The sequence below is a fragment of the Paroedura picta genome, chromosome 2, assembly GCF_049243985.1.
Source record: "Paroedura picta isolate Pp20150507F chromosome 2, Ppicta_v3.0, whole genome shotgun sequence".
Taxonomy (NCBI): Eukaryota; Metazoa; Chordata; class Lepidosauria; order Squamata; family Gekkonidae; genus Paroedura; species Paroedura picta.
This window is the reverse complement of record NC_135370.1, coordinates 37,124,651-37,141,755: the sequence shown is the minus strand read 5'-3', so window position 1 is coordinate 37,141,755 and position 17,105 is coordinate 37,124,651. Positions and strand designations below refer to the sequence as shown.

General features: G+C 44.2%; 1 protein-coding gene across 4 annotated transcripts; it reads left to right on the top strand.

Annotated features, from left to right (window-relative positions):
- The first annotated feature begins 865 nt into the window (after positions 1-865).
- On the top strand, positions 866-13,984 carry KLHL23 (kelch like family member 23). 4 transcript variants are annotated; one of them, XM_077319775.1, is made up of 4 exons: positions 866-1,034; positions 5,227-6,441; positions 7,541-7,693; positions 10,793-13,984. In XM_077319775.1, the coding sequence occupies exons 2-4, from the start codon at positions 5,229-5,231 to the stop codon at positions 11,101-11,103; spliced, it is 1,677 nt and encodes a 558-aa protein (XP_077175890.1). In that variant the 5' UTR covers positions 866-1,034; positions 5,227-5,228; the 3' UTR covers positions 11,104-13,984. The 4 variants fall into 4 exon arrangements, with proteins under 4 accessions (XP_077175890.1, XP_077175889.1, XP_077175887.1 ...); XM_077319774.1 differs by having other exon boundaries at positions 866-1,103; XM_077319772.1 differs by lacking the exon at positions 866-1,034 and adding an exon at positions 1,384-1,927.
- Positions 13,985-17,105: the final 3,121 nt, after the last annotated feature.

The window sequence follows — 17,105 nt, the reverse complement described above, 5'->3', positions numbered from 1 at the left end:
TAAACACTTCTGACGCTCTGGGTGAGCATGTTACAAGAATACTCGGGGTGTATTGAATAAAACTACCATGGGGCACATGCAATAACCATTCCAATATCTATTCCCCCCCCCCAGTGAAGTAAGACAGTGTTGGCAGTTCATTCTGAAGGAGAGTTTTAGCCTTCTAAGGCCATTTAAGGAGATTGTGTGTCTTGTTCTGTTTAGGATTAAATTGTAGGGTGGTCAGACAATTGAAGATTCATGTCAGAACCAATTTACTAAATGTCATAAAGGCCTCGCAAGAACTTGCTAGCAGTGAAAGTGATTAAAACTGTGATTAAGACTTCTTTCTTCACTCTCATTTCAACATTTGTTTCAGGGCTCTGTCTTGGCAATTCCTTAAAATCAGAGTCCAGTAGCACCTTTTAAGACCAACAAAGATTTATTCAAGGTGTGAGCTTTTGAGTGCAAGCACTCTTCCTCGCGCCTTGGATAAATTGTTGGTCTTAAAGGTGCTATTGATTTTATGGTGCTACTTCAGACCAACACAACTACTCATTTGAATCTATCCTTGGCAATTCCTTGCTCACAGTCTCCCTTTGCTGTGTCAGTTGGAAAACTTCTGCCAAACCTGCTTCTCTTTGTAACGTATATTTAGGGCAAGAGTCCTAAGGTAAAATGTTAGGAGGAACAAGCTTTTATTACAATGTTATCTAAAATCTTATGTCTACATTGGAACTATAATTCAGCCGGTCCACTGTTGTGTTTCATGTTTGCAAAGAAAGTGTGGATACGCAGGATGTGTTAACACAAGCAATTCGTGCCACTTTATTCTCAGCATGCAGACTTGAACATCAATCCCACGTGAATCAGATATGCATAATGAAGATTTTCTTTCTAGGAAGCCGACAGCCTGCAGATGTGGTAGGCAAGGTCAGAGAGTGGGGCTGGCCCAAGGTCATTCAAGAAGCTTCCATGGCAGAGAGGCAATTTGAACCTGGGTCTCCCCGATCCTACTCTAACCACAACACCACACCGGCTCAGGCATCTGTTCGGTATGTCTGTATTTTTGCTCCACTAGAGGAACCAGGAATTTGGAGGGAGAGAGAGAGCCAATAACAAAAGTATGTATGAATTGGTAAAGGCTTTCACCGGCTGAGTCAACCAATGGTTGTGGATTTTCCGGGTTTCGTGGCTGGGCTCTGGTAGTCTTAGTCCCTGAGGTCTCGCCAATAACCCTGGCTGGTGGGACCGACAAGCTAGGCATCTGTGGCAAATAATTTACCTCATGGGCTCCTGGGAATCCAGCAGGCTCCCCACCCAGTGGCGCTCCCACCTGGAAAGCAGGCGGAATGCGAATGGAGGGAACCTCCAGGTTTGCCTGGCTCGGGCTTGCCGTGGGGAGGCGGCCCTATCAGCTGCTGCCGATGACCTTGCTGCGAGCAGAGGGACGTGGGGGGTGGGGGAAGGAAGAGCGGAGGGCGCCAGCTGGGACGCCAAAATAGGAGGTGCCGCCGCCGCCGCCTCGCCTGGTCCCATCTGTTCCTCGGGCTGGCAGGCAGCAACCAGCAGCAGCAGCGTCTCTTCCAAAGATGGGCAAAGGAGCCGGCGCGCCCTCGCTGCCCCCGTTTGGCGCTTCTCCGCGCCTCTTCGCGCCTTCCCTCTCGCAAGGCAAAGCCGCCCCGACGGGCAGCAGGGCGCGCAGGAGTTGGCCGCCCGCTTGGCCCCAGGCAGGACCCCCAGAGCCCCCCTCGAGCCTCCTGGGGCAGCGGGGCACGCGCTCCCACAATGCCCCACGAGCAATCCCAGCCGGGGGCTAATATAGGGGGGCTTCCCTAGCCCTTTGCCCCGGAGAGCCAGCCAGCCAGCCGGAGCGCTCCGACCTGCCCGCCTTTGTCTCGCCCTTCGCCGAGCGCGGGGCTGCGCCTGCCTGGACTTTGCAGAGCAGGTGGGTCTTCTTGGGGCGTCAAGGGGGGAAGCGCGTCCTGGGCACGGGCGAGGGGTGTCGCTCGAGGGCCGCCGCCGCCGCCGCCTTTGTCCCGGGGCCGGGCGGAGAGGAAGAAAGGGATTCGGCGCACCTGCCGTCTGGACGCGCCTGTCGGGAGCGCTGCTCCGGGGTTCTTCCGAAGCGACGGCTTTTGCGCTAGTTCACCTCCACGGAAAGGCCGCCTGCCCCTCTTCGCAGCTGATGGCGGTTGGGGTCCTTTGTGAACTGGCCAGCCTAACTGGGACTGCGCTGTTTTTGTAAAGGGTAAATGTTAAAAACCTGGCCCCCTTTAATTCCCCATGAGCAGTTACTCTACTACTATAGTATTTCTATCAGTGGCTTACTAATCTTTCCTGCACGGTTTATTTTCTCTTACACACCAGTATGTTTATTGTCAAAATTAAAAGGGAAACCGAATGTGAATGCAGAATCTTCCAGGCCTTGTTTTTTTTTTTTTTCCCTTTCATTTAAGAAAAATAAGAGTTATGTTATTCAGACAAAGGTTTGAGGCATGTGGTGTTGTTACACTGGGGAACCAAATGAACACCAGTTTAATGAATTATAGAATAAAAGTGAGCACTACTACATGGGGAAAAATATATATTTTGTCAAAATATACATTTCTCCTTATACAACAAAATCAAAATCCAGTCGCACCTTTAAGACCAACAAAAATTTATTCAAGGTGTGAGTTTTTGAGTGCAAGCACTCTTCCTCACGCCTTGAATAAACCTTTGTTGATCTTAACGGTGCTACTGGACCCTGATTTTATTGTGCTACTTCAGACCAACACGGCTACCCATTTGAATTTCTCCTTATAGTAAAGTATCCTTATATTTCTCACTATGCATTCAAAAAAAATATGCTTATAGACTTTACACTGAGAAGATGATTTGGTTTATACCCCGCTTTTCACTACCTGAAGGAATCTTACAAGGATTCTTAAAAGTGCCTTCCCTTCCTTTCCCCATAACTGACGCTCTGTGAGGTAGGTGGGACTGAGAGAGCTCTGACAGGACTGTTCTGTAATAACAGCTTTAATAAGACTGTGACTAGCCCAAGGTCACCCAGCAGGAGGAGCAGGGAATCAAACCCAGTTTGCCAGATTAGAGGCTGCCACTCTTAACCACTCTGGCCTAGAGGCATCTGACTTTGCTGACGAACATATTAGCACTACAATCCTATGCAGACTTCCTTGGGAGTAAGCCTTGCTGAACTTCATGGTCTTGTTTCTGAGTAACCATACATAGGCTCAGGTAGCAAAACTGTAATTGCGGATTAATGAAAGTTGTTCCTCAACATTGTTATTTGCCAGATACTGGAAGCAAACTTGACTGAGTGAGAAAGGCATGAAAGATACGCACTGCCTAAGTCTTCAGGAAGTTTCTCTAGGGCTAGGCAATACCTGGATCAGGGACCTAGATAAACCAGTAGAGGATTTATGCATTAAAATGATTATAGAGTATCAGCCTTCCATTAATGTCTGTTTAATCCAGCCTTTCTCAACCTTTTAACCATTGATAACTCCTTGAAACCTTCTTTGGGCTTTGAGAACCCCCAGAAGTGGTGCAATCATGAACAATATGGTTGAGAAACATAGTTGGGTACACACCCCAGTTGGGCCAACTCCCCTTCCGACCCCCTCTGGGCCCATCGTTGGCCATTTTGGGAGGGATGGGTGCGTTGATATGACCATATGTGGTCATAGCATATCACCTGATAAATGTTTGACAAATTAAACAAAAACACCAATTTAATTAGCTCTAACCATTAGGAAACTATTCCAGGGCCCTCTAGAAACTCCAAGGTTTCAGGAAAGCCTGGCTTAATCTTTCAAGATTTTGAACCGCTGAAATTTTACTCCTGACAGAAGGCTATAAAAACCAGAACATTCGTGGAGGGTTCTGGTACAACTCGACCATGTGTGATTAAGCTCTTCAAAAATCTCAAGATTTTTCAGATGATTAAAAATAGTTGGAAACTTGCATCCCAGTTTCCTAAGACTCCCAAGTTGTATTTCCTTAAGTCTTACAGCATTGCACAATATTGCCAGTCATATAGAATTTAGTATCTTTCAATGCCTTCCATATTGTCAGGTGGGCAGCCATGTTGTTCTGAAGCAGTAGAATGAAGTTCGAGTCCAGTGGCAGCTTTTAAAACAAAGTTTTCTCCCAAGTATAAGCTTTTGCATGCAAGCACACTTCTTCAGATATCTGAAATGTGCTTGCGCACAAAAATCTTACATCTTTTTATTATCAATAGACACTGAAAAATAGTTTTTCCTTGTAACACACTTTGCTGAATAACTGAAAGTTGATAAAGGCCAAACATCTAGCTTCTATCAGGCCCCACCTCCCACTTGTGTTACCATCTACTGACATGGGAGATTCTAGACCTGATAGATTGTGACATAACAGAGACATTGTTCTTAGATTTGCCAGTGCAATACATTATTTTAAATATTTCTTCTATTTTAAATCCTAAATCTAAAATATTATATTGTTTTTAATTGTGTTTAAAACTGTTTTAATCAAATTTTCAAAATTATGTATTGCTATATCTATTGGGCACCGCCCAAAGCTGGGTTATTGAGATGGGCAGTTTAGAGATTCAATTAATTAATAATTACTTAGCTAGCAAGCCTGTCCGCTTGTCTTCCTACTCTTTTGGCCGCCTCACTTGACCTTCTGAGATTCCTTATATAATTTGTATATTATTGAGTTAGTTATGAACATTTGGGATGCACTGTAACAGGGATGGCCAAACTGGCTCTCCAGATGCCCATGGACTACAATTCCCATGAGTCACTGCCAGCATGCAGGGAAGTGTAATCCATGGACATCTGGGGAGCCACAGTTTGGCACCCCCTGCACTATGATATTATTCTTTGTTTCTTGGGTATGTAACAGTGATTTTATCTCACAAGTGAGAGGAGGTTATAAAGAGGTTAATTCCTTTTTTCCCTTTGAAGTTGTTTTACTACGAGTATGCACCTTTTCTTTGTGTCTTTGCTTTATTCGATTCCCCTTTTTATTGCTATGGAATGTTGTGGTATTTTTGTTATGCCCTCCCCTCCCCAAAAGAAAAAAAACCAACCCTAGAAATAAACACTGTAAAGAAATCCTGCATGTACCAACTTGGGAGAAAGTTCCACTGGAAATGGTGGGGGGTTACATGTGATTAAACATGCATAAGTTGTGTGAAGATCACTGCTTTAGCATTTCTGACATGGCTACCCTCCTTAATCTATTTTATTGCAGTTATGGCGTTGACTGGGCAGGAAGAATATACCTATCTATTTAAGAACCACTCTCACCCTGGGGAGTTCTTAGATGCCTTCAGAACATTCTACCTGGATGGTTTATTTACCGATATTACTCTTCAATGCACTTCGGATGTGATTTTCCATTGCCATAAGGCAGTGCTGGCTGCTTGTAGCAACTACTTCAAGGCAATGTTCACTTCTGACATGAAAGAAAAGACTAATAACCGGATCACACTTTCTGGGCTCAATCCCACCATTCTGGAATCCCTGGTGGTCTATACCTACACATCGGAGATTCAGATAACAAAAGGGAACGTCCAGAGCCTCCTTCAAACTGCAGATCTCCTCCAGTTTACCTCGGTAAAGAAAGCATGTGAACAGTTCTTGATAAGGCACTTGGACATCGACAACTGCCTCGGGATGCACTCCTTCGCCGAATACCATGTCTGTCCAGAGCTGGAGAAGGAATCTGCAAGGCTGTGGTTATCTCGATTTGAAGAAGTGTGCAGGCAGGAAGAGTTTATGGAAATCAGCGGTGAGAAACTTCAGCTCATCCTCTCCAGAAAGAACCTCAGCCTCAGGAAAAAAGATGCAGCGATAGAGCCAGTTATCAAGTGGATCTCTCACGACGTGGACACACGAGCCGAGTACATTTGCGATCTGCTGAGCTGTCTCGAAATGGCCTTAGACAAAATGTATCTGAGGTCAGCCTTAAGCTTGCACAAGAAATGCCGGTTAAATGAAAACAAGATTAGGTCTCTAATACACAATGCCCTAAGCCATAACCCCAAAGCTGCCGCTGAAACGTCGACAGCTGTTATGTATGTGATTGGGGGATATTACTGGCACCCTTTATCAGAGGTGCACATCTGGGATCCTGTCACCAATATCTGGGTCCAGGGTGCAGATATGCCGGACCACGCAAGGGAAAGTTATGCGGTTACAAGTTTGGGTCCTAATATTTATGTCACAGGGGGTTACAGAACAGACAATATAGAAGCCCTTGATGTAGTGTGGATATACAACTGTGAGGCTGACGACTGGATTGAAGGCTGCCCAATGCTGAATGCAAGGTACTACCACTGTGCTGTTACCCTGAATGGCTGCATCTATGCCTTAGGGGGTTACAGAAAAGGGGCTCCGACGGAAGAAGCAGAACTCTATGATCCTTTAAAAAAGAAATGGATCCCTATTGCGGACATGGTCAAAGGTATGTAATGCATTCCGTACTACTTGGTTTTTAAAGATCTACTCTTTAAAAAGGGTTAGGAATTAATTTAATTACAGTTGTTTTGCTACTACTTTATGCAACTGACTTTGGCAAAGTCTAATAAGAAGAAAACTCTATGGACAGTTCCAAAAGGCAAAATAAGAAGGAAATTGTACTGTTAACGTTATTCTGTTTTGTATTGTATTTTGTTTGTTTTTTTGTTTGCTTGTTTTTTTTCTTGTAAGACTTTGTTTCGTTCTGCTATCTTTTATTAATGAAAATCCTTAATAAAACTATATTTGGGGGGGAAAAGGGAAAAAAGAATGACACTGCTTGGAGAGTGTTTGGAGTAATTTTGTTTGGTCCTTTTAAAAGGTATTACATGGGCTTATGTTCTTGTTTTAGGATTTTGCTTTTGGACCAACACAGCTGCATATAGGTTCCAAGTACATCATAGTGACTTTCTGTATAAGAAAAGTGATATATGAGGAACAGTAATCTGAATTATTGTTAGCTGATAATTATATTTTAACTTGATTTCTACGTTAAGATAAAAAGCCCATTCCAATATAATCATTTTTCCTGTTCAACTGTCTATAATTTGTTGCTTAAACTACATTTCAGTATAATATTCATTCAGCAAATGCATGATTCAAATAAACGCCCCTGTGTTTCAGATATCATTGTGTATTTATACTTGAGAACAGGAAAGGCTCCTGCTAGCGAAAATGATTTAACATTAAATTAATATTTAATGTTATTAAGTCATTGTATTTGATTTATGTCTTGGCTTATGCTCAGCAACAGCTGATCAATAAGTTACACAAGTACACTTGCTGTTTTTCTGTGCACTGAAAAGCCAACTTATGTGATTACACTTGAATGTCTATATGCATAAATGATTACACATAATTAGAAAAATAAGTTTATTGTGCCATTGTCCTTTGCCGTAACGGGTTGTCTTCATCATATATTTTAATACGTATTTGTTCAAAGACCTTCAGGGGTAGCTTCATGCTTGTATGAAAAGTGTTGTAACAAATTTATTCATGAAAGTGATGTTAAACATGGTTTGAAGCCCTTTTGCAAATTCAAACAGGGGTTGGAAATGCTACCGCCTGTGTCCTGAACGAAGCAATCTATGTCATCGGAGGTCACTATGGTTACCGGGGAAGCTGCACTTATGACAAAGTTCAGTGTTATCGCTCAGAAATTGATGAATGGAGCACCGTCACTAGTAGCCCACATCCAGGTAAATTTTAGTCCTCTTTGGTGTGGGGGGAAACGTGGTACTTATGTAGAGTGCTAGACACTATGTAGCAGAGAAAACTGGCACAGCAGTGACGTATGGTAGACTCATCGACATTATGCTTAAAATAAATGAAGACAGGATGCATGCAAAGTGTATGTGAGGGAACTTTACCGAGAATCCACCAGCTTACTCTCATCTAAACGTTCTGCAAACAACCCCAAGAGCTGATTGTGAGGGGGCAGGTCTGTGTATGGTAGACATATTCACACTTGCCAGCTGTGCTTGCAGGGGGGAGAAAGTCATGTCTTCTCTTCAGAAGTGCTGGCAGAGAGAGAAGGAAAGCAGGAAGGAAGGATTGCTGGCGAAGAAGAAACCTCTCATCCCGATAGGTATTACCCTTGCAGTATTACAAACCAGAGAGAGAACACTATAACTCCTGATTCTCCTACTAAGATAAACACATCACTCTCCCAAATCTGGAAAACATGCAGAGTTGCCGTTGAGAACCAAGGCAAGTTGGTCCATCTCAAAAAGAAACCTCCGCCACTGCAATTTGCAGCCACAAGATTGCATGGTCTGCTAGCAACACTGGTCCACTTTCATTTGCTAGCATTTAACCACGAGCCTTAGCCTTCACTTTTAAATTAAGGCTTCAAGGAGGATTGTCCTAACCCTCTAGGAAAGTTGACAGGCTGTGGACGTCCGGCAGAAAAGGGCCAATGTGCTCTGGTGCAGTGAACCTGGTAAACAGGAATCTCACCGCCCCTTGGGCAGCTATTGCTTTAAGGAGAACTGCTTGGGGAGCATGGACAGCAAACATGCAGATTCATTTCCCGGGCGATCTTATGCCCTTAATAAAGCAGTTGCTGAAGCTGTAGTTTCATTGGGAAGACTAATATGGAGAAAAGGGGCTCTTTAATTATTTGCCCATGGAAAACTGATTCCCTATGGATTTTGTTTTGTTGAAGGGGAGGGTAGCAGCAGTTTTGTCCAGGAGGAGATACAATCAGGCTTGGAGGGAGATACAATCAGGCTGGCAGGCTAACTATTTTGGTTAGAAAACTATTTTGGGTAGGAAGAGTTAAATAGTTCCTAAGTCATACAGCTAATCCTTGTGGCTGCTTTATGTTAAAATAAATTGTTTGGGGGAGGATTTCTAAAGAGACAGCCATGGTAGCCTGCTACAGAAAAAAATTTATGGGACTTTTGCAGCACTTTGAAGACTAACACAATTTTATTTCAACACTCTTCGGTGAGTCAGACTTAATTTCATTAGATGCATGGAGAGAGTGTAAGAACTGCAAACCCACACATGGAATGAAGAGGGGTCTAACACATAAAAGCCGAGACTGAGGTGAAACTTTATTGGTCTTTACCGTGCCACAGGACTCCAGTTTACAGCTTTTGAGATGGGAGATGGAGAATCAGTGAACTACATATAATGCAAGGGGGAAAGTAAAAGAGAAGGCTATCCATTGAAAATGGTAAACACCTGAGGAACCTGGCTAATGAAGAAGCAGGTGTTAACATTAGATTATGTAAGGCTGGGGACAGACTCACAGTGTAGTCTTAAAAAATTATACCCTTCTAAGCCCATTGATTTTGGGACTTCTTTGGCTCATCTTCAAAGAGTATTCAGTTAATTTCTAGGGTTGCCAGCTTCCAGGTGGGAATTACAACTAATCTCCAGTCAACACAGATCAGTTCCTCTGGAGACAACTTGGTGTAGTGGTTAGGAGTGCAGACTTCTAATCTGGGTTTCTAATCTGGACTTCCAATCGGGCGAGCCGGGTTTGATTCCCTGTTCCTTTACATGCAACCAGCTGGGTGACCTTGGGCTCTCTCAGCCTCACCTACCTCACAGGGTGTCTGTTGTGAGGAGAGGAAAGGGCAGGCAACTGTAAGCCGCTTTGAGACTCCTTCGGGTAGAGAAAAGCGGCATATAAGAACTAACTCTTGTTCTTTTGGAGAAAAGGTCTGTTTTAGAGGATGGACTCTAAGGTGTTACGCCCAACAGTGCAATTTGGCAGCTAAGAAGACAAAGGCAATATTAGGCTGCATTGCCAGAAGCATAGAATCTAGCACAAGGGAAATTATAATATCACTATATTCTGCATTGGTTAGACCTCATTTGGAATATCGTGTCCAGTTCCGGGCATCACAGTTCAAGAAGGATATTGACAAGTTGGAAGGTGTTCAGAGAAGCTTGATTGGGATGGTTGAGGAGGAGTCCGTGCCATGTAACTAAGATGACCAGATTGTCCCACTTTTGGAGGGACATCGGGGGGTACCTGGCAAATTGTACTTATGCTGAAATTTAAAAATATATATTACAATACTATGTTTGTGTTCTATGCATTCTATGAAACTTTTTGTTGCTCCATGTAGACCAAATTTGTAATCAAGAACCCCACCGGTCAATGGTGTCCCGCTTTACCAATGTTAAAATCTGGTCACCTTACATATAAGGAAAGGTTGAGAGCTGAAGAGGGCAAAGCGTGATATGATAGCTGCATTTAACTACATACAAGGTAGACATGTTGAAGAGGGGGCCAACTTGTTTACTGCAGCTTTAGAGACAAGGTCTATGAGCAATGGATGTAAATTATAGGAAAGGAGGTTCCACTTAAATATTAGAGAGCATTTTCTGATGGTGAGGGCTGTTTGTAGATATGCTGCCTCTGAGAGGAGATGGACTCTCCTTCGTTGGTGGTTTTTTGGAGGAGATTGGATGAGCATCTGTTAGGAGTGTGTGGTTTTTAAGACCCTGAGAAAAGGTGGGGGGGCTGGACTTGTGTTCTCTCCCAGCTCAGTATTATTCCGATTCATTGACGTCCTTCCATTCTCCATTCCCAAATCTCAAGGACTTTCCACCCCAGAGGTGGCAACCTTTCTAATTTCCCTTGCTTGCAGAAATCTTGAACTTCCATGCAGCCCCAATGTCTGACACCCCCTCTAATCAATGAAGAAATCTGTTTCCGTGGCTTTGAAATGTGATCCCTAGTTTCCTCCTGCATTTCTTTGAATTGGCAGACCAGCTGTATTTGGAGCTTTCAAACAATTAGGCAGTATTCCAGCATTTCTCTTTTCTCTCTGCAGAGTACGGATTGTGTTCCATCGCACTGGAAAACAAGCTCTATCTTGTGGGTGGACAAACCACGATCACGGATTGTTATGATCCGGAGCAAAAGGAGTGGAAACAGAAGGCTGATATGATGGAAAGGAGGATGGAGTGCGGATCTGTCGTCATGAACGGTTTCATCTACATAACCGGAGGCTATTCGTCTTCTAAAGGGTCGTATTTGCAAAATATTGAGAAATATGATCCCGAATGTGATAAATGGGAAATTGTGGGCACTCTTCCCAGCGCGATGCGCTCCCATGGTTGCGTCTGTGTGTACAACGTGTAACAGAAGGGGACTACCACTTTTGTGACAAGAAACTGCTCGATGTTGTGGAAATCTAGAACTGGAGGAAGATGGTGCTGTTTTGCCTATTTATTATCAAAATACACTGGTTTCTGTTGGCGTCTCCCCCCCCCCCCCTTGAAGGAAAGCTGCCTTCGAATATCTCTGTGTGACTATGCTGGGATACAACCTGAAATCTTTTGGTACCAAGTGCAGTCTAACCAAATCACCTCCTCCATGCTGTTATAAACAGAAGGCAGCCATTTCACCAGGCCTAAGTAACAGTTCTCTCTCTCTCTCTCTCTCTCTCTCTCTCTCACACACACACACACACTCACTCACACACTCACTCACACATACACTCTCCCTCCCTCCCTCCCTGTAGATGAGCTTTGATAAAATCAAAAGTTTACGTGTTATTTGAAGTGAACCCAGCAAAAAAAGATTATGCTGCTTATTTACTTTGGATTTTTTGTGCTATTATCATTTCCATATGCAATAACAGCACCGCAATATATGGAAGACATGAATAAAACAACAATTCAACAATAAATGAATGAATAGTAACAGTAACAATTAGCGTTCCATGGACTTTTCTGATGGATTCACATGTTTACCATTGATTTTTTAAGTATTGTGGGTTGAATACTGTGGGTTGTATCCTGTCACTCCACCTGGGTAATCCCAATAGGTATGTGCACTACTAATGATTTTTAAATGCCATTGCTTGGACACCCTTGTATTTAAATGTATCATGACAGAGACAGAATACATCTTCCTTATTATAGGATCATGGGAAGTAAGGCAGATACATTAGCTTGGTCCTGATGGGGTGGAAAATTCTGTTCCTACTGTGCGTGAATAAATCACCCACTCCAGTTGAAACTTGGATGATTTGGCCTTTTACAGATACATTTCAGACTGGGCTGATATTTTTCATATTTCTATAGTGTTTTGGAGATCATTTTTGTATCCCACGTTTAGAAATGACTCACTTTAGTTTTTACTTAACAGTTGAAGCAAATTGTGATACAGACCTCAAGGTAAGTTATTAATGTATTGTAATTGTTTATTTAAAATGCTAGAGGGTGTCACCCCAAGGGTCAGACATGACTCAGTGCTTGCACGGGGGATACCTTTACCTTTGTTTATTTATCTTGCTGGCTGGAGATGGTGATATGGCTTTTTCTGGCACACAAGGAAATGCACTCTTGATGTAGAGTCAGGCAAAACCTGAGCGTGGTGACCTCAAGTAATACATATTTTAGAAGGTGGGCTCCAAATACCTGGGTGACCTTGGGATCGCCAGAGCACTGATCAAGCTGTTCTGACCGAGCAGGAATATCAGGGCTCTCTTAGCCTCACCTCCCTCACAGGGTGTCTGTTGTGGGGAGAGGAAAGGGAAGGCGACTGTAAACTGCTTTGAGACTCCTTCGGGTAGAGAAAAGCGGCATATAAGAACCAAGTCGTCTTCTATTATATGCAGTTAGATATGTGTTGTTTTTACTTTGTTTTATCACATTGTATCAGTGCACTTTGTTTAATAAATATTTGTTATGATTTTTTAATATTGTTTTGCAGCTCAACATTTGGGTTCCTGATACGGCATGTAGAACATGCAACTGTGAAATTTGGGGAACTTAGTAGGATTTTGGCATGGGATAAGTGGTTTCTTTGTAAATTGATGTGATACAGAGTGTTAGACTAAGATCTGGGAAACCCAGCTTTGGATCCCCGCTCTGCCATGAAAGGTAGCTTGAGTGACTTTGAGCCAGCCACAAACTCTCAGCCTAAGCTACCTCAAAGGATTATTGAGAGGATGAAATGGAGTTGGAGAGAATGGTGCAGTATAACTGAATTATTTTTTTTTTTTACTAACTAACATGGACCGTTTATGCACTGGGAACTTTACTGCCCCAACTCTCATGCAGGAGTACAATGAGGTGCACTGGGCCAAGCGCTCCCTCGTGTGGGTACAGGAAGAAGTGGGGCAATGTGCCACGACTAAAACTCTAGCCTGCAGCTCGGCATGAAACCTCCAGTGCATAAACGGTCATGGAGAGCTATATACTGCTTAGCAGTTAAGAAAATTCTCCTAAGCACTAAACCCCGGGGTAACTTTTTAATGGACATGCTGTGTGAAATACACTGTCTCTCTAGCATTCACACGTTATACAAGTTGTAATTTCTTTCTGCTGAAATCTGTGTCCTATTTGGCTAACAATACAATTCTAAGAACACTTTCCTGGGAGTAAACCCCACTGAACAACCTGCATAAACTTCTGAGCAGACCCGTTCAGGATTGTGCTCCAAGATATAGTCCTATGCAACCATAGGATTCCACCATAAGTGGAGTACACTGCTTGGAAGTGAGACATTTAAACCAATGGGATTTACTTTCACTTCAGTACAAAATGCATAGAAAGACAAAGCTCAACAGACTACTGTGGAGTGGGGAACAATAATTTTCAGGGTCCTTTAATCTGCAGAATTGTAAACGCTTCATTATGTGGCCAATAATTTTAATGAATCCACTGCTCACCACACAAAGGGTGACCGTTAGTATGAATTCACCAAATGTTGCCACAGTTGATAAATGTTTCCAGGTACACCAGATTAAGGGAACTGTGATAGCTAGATGATTTCTCAGTGTTAAACATGCAGTCACTGCAGTCCCCTAATGTAAATGTTTACAGTTGGTATGCTGCTGTTTCAGTCATGGCTCTTTTTGAGTTCTGTTTTAAAGCCACATTTTTAACATATCTTACCTGTAAAGGAAGAAAAAAAAAATAGAATGTATGTACAGTTTTCACAATTTTATATTGCTACGGTTGCGTTGAGTTGTTAACTTTAACTTAAAATAAATTGGCTATATGATGGGCAATGTGTGTGCCACTTTTATTATAATTATTATTGATGTGGAACACATCTTTTGGCATGACTCTTCAAACGGATATGCATACAGGGCATGATGTTCATAGTCCCACCCCAGGGAGTGTGCCAGAAGAGGCAGAGGAAGCCAAGGCAGCTGAAGAGGCAGAGGCAGTGCCCCACTGCGCTGCTGCCAGAGGACAAGCCAGTGGCCGTGCCACCCCTGGGGGCCCAGCCAGCACCTATGCCACTAGCAGGGGCCTATACAGCAACTGCACCACCCAGAAGGTCGAGGCAGTGGCTGTGCCATCCCTGGGAGACCAGCCAGCTCATGCGCCACCCCTGGGGCTGAGGCAGCAGCCACGCCACCCCTGGGGGCCCAGCCAGTGCCTACACCACCAGCAGAAGCAGAGGAACCAATGAGGCCCATGAACGTAAACGGGAAAGGGGGAGTCTCTCTCTGTGTGTATGCATTTGCTTGGGAGGGAGGGATGGGAGGAGGTTAGGAAATGGGAGGGGGGGAAGGTTGTCTCTCTGTATCTGTGTGTGTATGTTTGCAGGTGAGGGAGGGGAGGTACCAAGGAGGAGGTTGGGAAACCAACAGGTAAATGGGGAAATGGGAGGGAGTCTTTCTGTGTGTGTTTGTGAGTGTGTGAGGGGGGAACCAAGAAGGAGGTTGGGAAACCAACAAGCAAGGGGGAAGGGAAAGGAGTCTCTCTGTGTGTACATGTGTTTCCAAGGGAGGGAAGGGGCCCTGACTAACTATCCCCAGAGCAGGTATGTTGAAGAGCTGTACTTAGGAGGAACTTTTTATATTATTGTACATGACAAATGTTATACCCAATTTTATGTATCGACAGGATAGGACAGGAAGAAAAGTCCCACTGATTTCTATGGGTGTGATCTATCATGGGTACTTATATTTGCAACCCCAAGGACACAAATGTCAGTCTGTCAAACTTCACTACAGTCGTCCAGACCGTATATAAACAGAATCATAAAGAGACCACAAATGTAATACAATTAAAACAAATCCTAAAATGAAACTTAAAACTATATTACTTTAAAACGACACACATGTATGCCTTTAAATTAGTACCCCTTAAACATAAAACCCGAAGCATTTTTGTTGTTGTTGCAGTACTTATTACTCCCACTGCCACACTGGCTTTTTAGAATGAGAATGAATCATCCGCTAACAGGAGCTCAGCCGCCTGTGTTCGTGAGTCACTGTTCTTGGTAGCTGCCCAACTGGAAGGAAGGAGGCCTGAAAACTCATGACACCTCAAGCTCGACTAGGTACTCTTCTCTGTGGGTATGGGCTCACAGGAGCCTTTTTGGAATTTGTTCCACATGGTAATTAGCTGTTCTCTCACAGCCCCCGCATGCATCCCAGCAGCTAGTCTCCGAATTTCTCCTCTAGTCCTACTGAGGTAACAGGAACTGTTATGTAGGCTGCATGAGGAGGCAAGGGATATAATAGAATAGGCAGAGCTTTCCCCAATAAAGCAGTACAGGGACAGAAGTTTGTTTTTTTAATGTGACCCTGTAAGAAAATTAGGCAGACATCTTAAACTTTTAATTATAATGCAAGGTGTTTATTTTTGTCACTAGGGCATCTTTATTCCCTTTTTCCAACTTCTGAGGTCCTTCAACAGACCTTATCCACTTCTTGCCCTGTGTTTTCTTTATAATTTCTCCATGATTTCTGAAAGCACTATTTATCTGATTTAGAGAGGTGGTTTAGAGAGATTAGATATAGCATGAGAACGTGAGATATAGCATGAGAATGATGGAGCTAAAAAAGGATTAGGGTATAAGATGGCAGGAAGTTACTGTTGTGTGGGAGGGCAGTGGGAAGAGAAAGAAGGGGAAGGGGAAAGGATAGGTGGGGAGAGGAAGGGGGAAAAGAAGGGCAGAGGTGTGTTGCTCAGCTTGCTGTTTAGGATGTCAAAGTGCTATAGGGCAATGGATGAAGTCTATTGTTACTTTGCAGTCCTGTGCTACTGCTGGGAACCTATTGTGTACTGGGTCCAAGGTGCGAAGAGGACGAGGAAGGTGGGATGGAAAAGGAACCATGGAAGTCCATCCTTATCCATGGTTCCTCTATATATTTGTGAAACAGCCTCGGGGGGTGGAACAGTCCGGGGTGTCCGAGGTGGAATAGGACCAATCAGGGTGCAGCCAGCAATGTCCTGACAGCTCCCTCCCTGGATGCTAGCCATGTTCCTCTCAGCCACACCAGAGATAGAGACACACAAAGCCCTCATTCCCTATCACTCCTGCTGCGAGGGAGCCAGAGAAAAGCACAGAGAAAGCTGCCCCAAGCCCTGATTCCCTCCTAAGAACGAGCCCCAATTACCAGCTATGGCTCCTGCTGCCATGGAGAGAGACACACAGAGAGAGCCGCCCCTGCTGCAGCAGAGGGAGATAGAAACAGAGAGTTGCCCCAAATTGCACACCAGCCCTGTTTTCCTCACACAAACCAGACTTCATTACCTGCTATGCCTCCTGCTGCAGGCACACCAAGAGACACAGAGAAAGATCTGCACTTCCTGGTGTCCCCTAGGTCCTAGCGCCCATTGCATTCCTGGTTGCAATGGGCTTTCTTGTGCAAGTTATAATTGTACAAGTCCTGTAACAGGGCTTATGATGAATGGTTGTATGTCTACATAATTTCATCTGGAATTTTAATTATTTCTTGGGGGGAGGGGGCGGGGAACTAAAGAGGCCAAAGCACTTGGCATTTGCCAAAGCATCTTGGGTACGATCTGGAAACAGCCCCCTAAAGCTCACTTTGTCCGCAACCAACCATCCTTTCCTTAGCGCTTGATGATGGCAAGCGCCAAGTTGCAGGCGACTTATGCTAACCCCTCAGGCGGCTTTCAAGGCATACAATGGTTTGGACTCACAACTTATCCACCAATATCCTGACACACAATTTACACCCTGCCCGCGGTCGCTGCTTCTTCTGGCGCTTCAGAACCCACGACCCGGCGCCTTCGCGGCTGCAGCGGGGCAGACACAGGATCCTCTACCCTCCCCTTGTTTGTGGATTCAGGCGGGCAGCAGGACCCATTTAGAGCCCAGGGGCGCCTTTCGGGCCAGCTCCGTTTTATTCCAGGCGTGAGCTT

Bases quoted from the DNA above. Each gene is read 5' to 3' on its own strand.
- KLHL23 (XM_077319775.1), top strand. From the start codon at position 5,229: ATGGCGTTGACTGGGCAGGAAGAATATACCTATCTATTTAAGAACCAC. The intron at 6,442-7,540 runs GTATGTAATGCA...AAATTCAAACAG, and splicing joins TATTGCGGACATGGTCAAAG to GGGTTGGAAATGCTACCGCC. The intron at 7,694-10,792 runs GTAAATTTTAGT...TTCTCTCTGCAG, and splicing joins CACTAGTAGCCCACATCCAG to AGTACGGATTGTGTTCCATC.